Genomic DNA, 6,754 nt, shown 5'->3' with positions numbered 1-6,754 from the left:
TTACCTTTTACTAGCTAAAATTTTACCATTTTTACCGTCGTCATAATTTTCTCCTACGAATAATCCTCCGCATATAATCGTCCCTGAAACTCCTCTAGGGACCAATTAAACTATTTCCTCAATGACGGAGACGGTAAAATTCTTATTATAACTAAGCTAGTAAATAAGGTAAAAATTTAAGGGTCGGGATGTGACAAAAGTGGTAACATGATGATGGACCAGCCAGTCAGGGGAGCTATATATATGATCGTTAAAATATATAACGTTTCAATCAAGTTTTGTAATATCAACATTATCGGTGAAATATTGCCCATTTTTTTCGTTTTTTGGAGGTAACGATAGTTTTTCAACGTACCCATCAGAATATCGTCCAAAATACACCTTGGTGAGGGACTTGGTTAGGGACTCAAACCTTGGTTGCTACGGACCTATAAATACACCTTAACCAACACGACTAAGAATTCAATTTGAACAATTATTGTAAATTCTTATATATAAACCCTTATTGAATTCCACATTCTTCTATTGAAATTGGTAAAAATTTCAATATATCTCAATATTTCTATCGAAACATCTATTTTTCAGATGGTCGAAATTTACGTAATCGTCGATATTTTAGTCCTTGATTTCAATACGATGGGGTATACAATTTCGAATTTTCGAGCTACATTTGTTTAATGATATTGGGCATTTGGGCACACATCTTAATCGTCGATATTTTAGTTCTTGATTTCAATACGGTGGGGTATACAATTTCAATTTTCGAGCTACATTTGTTTAATGATATTGAACATTTAGGCACACATCTTAATCGTCGATATTTTAGTCCTTAATTTCAATACGGTGGGGTATACAATTTCGAATTTTCGAGCTAGACATTGGGCATTTGGGCACACATCTTATCCAACATCCCTTTCGATCTTCAGCAAGTGGAAAAGCCGCGAAAAAAAAGCGCAAGCTCAGATTCTGATCGGAATCATCTGGTTACAATTAATCTGTTGTTTTCACTCCAAGTTTACTTTGACCTTTAGAATTCAATCCCAGACTTCATACCCAAACCCTCTCAATTGTTAAAGTCCCACTCTAAAATCATCGGCGAGTTGAAGAAGGGACCATACAGATGCAGACAGCGATGACAAATTCTCAGACCAACAACTCAACTGTAACTGTACTTCACAACGCCGTCATCGTCACCGTGGACCCCGACGCCCGGGTCTTCCGCAACGGCGCCGTCGTCATCGAGCATGACTCGATCACAGCCGTTGGTCAGTCTTCCGATATTCTTCACCGCTTCTCTACTCAAGCTCATCACGTTGTCGATCTCAATGGCCAAATCGTTCTCCCTGGTATTCTTCTTATTTCCGTGATTCGATTAATATTTTTAATTTTCGGAAAATGAAATAATCTGAAAATGTGGGGAATATAGGATTCATCAACACGCACGTACACACCTCTCAGCAACTAGCAAGAGGGATAGCTGATGACGTCGATTTGATGACGTGGCTGCACGACCGGATTTGGCCTTACGAATCCAACATGACTGAGGAAGATTCATACATTTCTACTCTGCTTTGTGGAATCGAGCTCATTCACTCTGGTGTAAGTTTAAGTTTACTTATGAAGTCTAATACAATCTACGTAACAATGTTTGATTTATTCAGTTTGGGCACATAAACATAATGCGTAGTTTTAGTGAAGCAAATTTGGTGAGTAGCTAGCTGACTAGTGCACACTACAATGCTGTATGTTACAGCCCGTAATTGATTGTTGTGATTGAACTAGGTAACTTGCTTTGCTGAAGCAGGAGGGCAACATGTGTCAGGAATGGCGAGGGCGGTTGAATTACTGGGGATGCGCGCTTGTTTAGCCGAGTCCATCATGGACTCTGGTGACGGCCTGCCCACAACTTGGGCTGCTCGGAGTACTGATGATTGTATAAAGGTTGAGCATATGCATCTTAAGTCTAGACCTTAACTTCTTGAGCTAGTGTACTTGGTTTCGGCTTCTTTTGTTTGCGCTGACATTAATGTTCTGATTTCCTCACTTTTTAAGGGCAGTCTCAGAAAGAGCTTTACAATATGCACCATAATTCAGCTGATGGGCGCATTAGAGTGTGGTTAGGAATTAGGCAGATCATGAATGCAACTGATGGTTTGCTACTTGCAACAAGGGATATAGCCAAAGAACTGAAAACTGGAATCCACATGGTACTCATATCTGTATTCTCAACTTTTCTGCCATATATGTTATTGTTTATGGACTTGAGTTAGCAACTTGACAGCTTTTCAATCTTTAGCATGTTGCAGAGATAGCATATGAGAACAAATTTGTGACTGATACTCGAAAAGTTGACCATGGAACGGTCACACACTTGGAGCAGATAAAGCTTCTCCAAAACAATTTGCTAGCGGCTCATACAGTTTGGGTCAACGATTCTGAGGTGATCTACTTATTCTTGTTCATTGTGAATTCATTGAATATATGTAAATCTCATAGGGTTGTTCTTGCCTGTACTACTATTTATAATAATGTAAAAGTAGGATGAGGCTGTGTGTTCATGAGAATACAATATCATAGCTTTTAAGCCCGTGGACGTTTGTATTTTATTCCATTACTAATTCAAAATAACTGCATTCTTTTTTCTAATTGTTCACATTTTTGGTGTGGAAGATACTTGTTTCATTGTCTGTTTTAACTGTCATTCTGTATCTTCAGATCGATTGTCTTTCAAAGGCGGAGGTGAAAGTATCTCACTGTCCTGCTGCTGCAATGCGAATGCTTGGATTTGCGCCTATTAGAGAGATGATTTCTGCTGGCATCTGTGTCTCCTTGGGAACAGACGGGGCCCCATCAAATAATAGAATGAGCTTAGGTTCAAGTTTCTGGTTCTCCATTGCATATACTATCTTTCATATTTTGGTTTGTGGATTGGAAATTCATGGATCGATTTATTTCCTTGCAGTTGATGAGATGTACTTGGCCTCTCTGATTAACAAAGGACGTGAAGTTTACATGAATGGAACCACTGATCCTACTGCTCTTCCTTCTGAAACAGTTATCAAGATGGCAACTATAAATGGTGCAAAATCTGTACTCTGGGATAATGAAATAGGGTCCCTTGAAGTTGGGAAAAAGGTTTCAACTATTTGGCTGAGATTATTTATTCGCATCTTTCTGCTCATCTCTTTTGTTGTTAAAAGCTCTACTTTATTTAATTTTCTACGGTCTATTCTCTGAAAGAACTCTTTATGTCAGTCTCATTCGCTTGTTTCTTCCGTGATTTGGTAGGCTGACCTGGTTGTTATCAATCCTTCCACTTGGACCATGATTCCTCTCCATGACTGGTAAGAACCATCTATAACAGGATCATATGCAGTGCTAATCATTTATGTCAAGTTTCGAAAATATTTAGCCTTAGAGAATCCAGATATGAAGACCTAAAGTCTAGTTGGCTAGCTTCTTAGAGTTCTTATCCAAGGTGCACCTCGTTAGTTTTTGTTGGATAATTTGTATGTCTAATATCATATGGACTTTGGACTTTCAGTGCTTTACATTTTATGGTTATCAGTCCAGATTGTACTTTACTAGCTAAATACTTTTGGCTGTTCAGTAAGTTGGACTATTTCAATCTATTATAGATGTTCTAATTTTGTATGTCGGTTCTCTCTCAACGCAACCTCTAGATTGATGTTTTGCTTTACTGCATATGCAGCATTTCCAGCCTTGTGTATTCTATGCGAACTGAAAATATCGTCTCGGTCATGTGCAATGGCAAGTGGATTATGCAGGATAAGAAGATTCTGAATGTGGATGAGGTATTCTCTCATACTTCTCTCATAATGTAGATTACCATGAGGTCTGCTCTGATGTTTATTCCATGAATTGATCTGCAAAAGATTTTATGCCACATGCTGTATATTAATTACAACTAATGTCTGCCTCTTCTGCCCGAGGGTTAGATTCAATATTATACATACATGAAGATTTAACTAAGCTATGCTAAATAATGGATCAAATGTATACAAGTTTAAAGACTAACTTGCAGCAGCATTGTAGGAATTCATGTTAGGATCCATATCAATCTTCTCCTAGATTCACTTCTGTATATTCTCTTGTTTGCTTGATGGGACAAATATGAAATGAGAATGTGTAGCGTTCTAGCAGGGATCGAAAGGCTTAAATAGAGCAATTCTCAACTGCTCATTGTCAGTTATTTGTCAGTTCCTTGATGGAAGGAACTGCCATAGCTTCTTGTTTTAATCTTATCCTTTGTCTTGATGTTTTATACTTTGAATTTCAAATTCTAAACAAACTCAACTGCATTATATCAATTCGATAATATTGACTATATATATGTATGCAGCTTTACAAAGTAGTACAGTATTTAAGTTCATAAAATTCATTTGCTGATATGCATATATTACAAAGAGTTCACGGTTTACGTACTGCCGCCAATTGTGTGTGAACAGGGACACGTTCTTTCAATGGCCAAGCAAGCTTCTGCAGAAATTGTAAGGAGGGCAGGCATCAAAATACCAAACAGGATGAACTTTCTTTGATGCTCTACTCACTAACGTGCTCTAGTCGTCTGGTTGGTGTTCTTCCTAAAACAGCTATTGTTTCTGTATAAAAGAACATGTAGGAATTTACAGCAGTTGCAGTCTTTGGTTTATCAGCTGCCAAAAGCCACCCAGAGCTAATGATCATAGTAGCTTACCTTCATGTTTATGGATGTGATGTTAGTCACCTTTGTATCGTTGTAGTGAAAGCTGTTTCCACGTTCTAAGTTGCAAAGGATGAGATTAGACAACAAAGATATTTTTGTACAATTTGTATTCTCAAAATATCAGGTCACAAATGTTCAAGCTGTCCTTGTACATGGCCTTGTAATGAACTATCTCTTAGTTTGTATTGTTTTTGTTCTCTTTTTCTGAGGCATTGACCTTGTCAGGTGACTCAGGTCACAAAAATGTGAGAATGCTACTAGGTGCGAAATCGTGTTTGGATCGTAAAATTAAACTATTTATCTACAGTAATATTACCTTTTAAAATTTTACTTACTAAAATAACACAAGTCTCCGTCAAATTGTTCAACTGAGAGGCTGTGTAGTCACAACAGAAATTTGAGATCTAGATCAACGAAACAGCAAAGTAAAATGATGTTTGGTCCAATTTACTGAGCTCGTCGACAGTTGACTATCCACGTGGCCCACTAGGAAGTTGGAACCATCCACATAGATCCAGAACATTTCCGTTTCAGTCCTACGCCTTCTCCCACAAGCCAAAGGAAAGTTCGGGAACCTTCACGCTCCCCCCTCGACGCCAATCAAACCCCCTCCCTATAAATACCCAATACCCTCTTTTCTCCCCCACATCAAATCAAAAAATTGTCATCATCTACTCTCAAATTTTCTCTACAAATTCCCCAAATCTAAGCTTTCTGATTCTTGATTCTTATCTGCTATGGAATCTTTCTTCGATACCCCCCTGTACTACGGCTACACACCCTACTCTCAATATCAAGCCCCAATCCAACACCCCTATTATTCACTCAGAAACAGACAAGTCCCAGTTCAGCCCCAATCGGCCCGGGCTCCAAAGGTGGTCCCAATCCCGGTCCAATACGCCGCGCCGGAGCGTAGGCGGTATGACCTACGCTCCGACGCGGCGCTAAAGATCCAGAAGGCCTTCAGAGGATATCTGGTGAGAAAAAGCGTGACCAAGATCGCGGGGATCAATCGTGAGGTGGACGAGATTTCGGAGCGGGTTGCGAAAAAGGAGACGGCGGATTTGGTGAGAACCGACGCCAAGGAGCGGCTGAAGGTGGTGGAGACGCTGATGAGTCTGCTCCTGAAGCTGGATTCTGTGAAGGGAGTCGACTCCGGGGTTAGGGATTTGAGGAGGTCGGTGATTAAGAAGGCGATTGCGCTGCAGGAGAAGGTGGAGGCCTCTGCGGCAAATCATCAAACAGGTGGTGGGCATGAGTCTGCCGAGCCGGTGACTGATTCGGGTTTGGAATGTTCGGAAGAGAGTGCGGAGACGGGTGTGAATGAGAGGGAGTCATCTTTCAATTCAAGGGAAAGCAAGAATGGTGCGGAGATGCTAGATAAGATGGTGAAGGAGAATTCGAGGGAAAGCAAGAATGGTGAGGAGATGCTAGATAAGATGGTGAAGGAGAATCAGAGGATGGTGGGTTTGATGACGGAGCTGGTTCACCGGAATGAGAAGCAAACACGGCTGCTGGGGTCGCTGTCGCAGAGGGTGGAGATGCTGGAGAGGGCTCTCATCAATGAGAGATTGAGGAGGAAGAAGAGGAGGCAGTCTCTAGATTGCAGGGAAGATTTCTTCTAGATAAGAAGATTTTTTGTGGATTTTTTTGTTAATGCTTTTGATATTTTGGACTGAAATAAAAAGCCACAGAGCACTCTGGCTTGTGTAACATGTTGTTTGTGTTCACAGATGGTTTTTGACTCGATGAATGAAAAATTGCTACTTGTGTTGAAACGTGAAACATGTAACTGGTTGCCAGAAAGATCTTACTCTTTCCAGTGAAACACATTCCTCATTCACCGTAACACTATTACCACGAGAAAGAAAACTCCTCGGCTGAATTAATTGATGAAATTTTGAAGGCATACAAATTCAGTTTCTTAAATACATAGTGTAGTTGAAACAAAGCTAGTCTATTCTCATATGGAGAGCTCCTCCTGGGGTTGGTCAGGAAACATGCGACTGTCTCATTTCCAAACACCAT

The 6,754-nt window shown here is 40.1% G+C and overlaps 1 protein-coding gene across 1 annotated transcript; it reads left to right on the top strand.

Moving 5' to 3' along the window:
- Positions 1–800: 800 nt before the first annotated feature.
- Positions 801–4,927, top strand: LOC101293748 (5-methylthioadenosine/S-adenosylhomocysteine deaminase-like). Its single transcript, XM_004310062.1, has 10 exons — positions 801–1,346; positions 1,427–1,599; positions 1,783–1,941; positions 2,058–2,207; positions 2,297–2,440; positions 2,716–2,872; positions 2,963–3,135; positions 3,289–3,344; positions 3,713–3,815; positions 4,470–4,927. The coding sequence occupies exons 1-10, from the start codon at positions 1,121–1,123 to the stop codon at positions 4,557–4,559; spliced, it is 1,431 nt and encodes a 476-aa protein (XP_004310110.1). The 5' UTR covers positions 801–1,120; the 3' UTR covers positions 4,560–4,927.
- Positions 4,928–6,754: the final 1,827 nt, after the last annotated feature.

This window comes from Fragaria vesca, unplaced genomic scaffold (assembly GCF_000184155.1).
Source record: "Fragaria vesca subsp. vesca unplaced genomic scaffold, FraVesHawaii_1.0 scf0513160_u, whole genome shotgun sequence".
NCBI classification, from domain to species: domain Eukaryota; kingdom Viridiplantae; phylum Streptophyta; class Magnoliopsida; order Rosales; family Rosaceae; genus Fragaria; species Fragaria vesca.
This window is presented reverse-complemented; position numbering and strand designations above follow the sequence as displayed.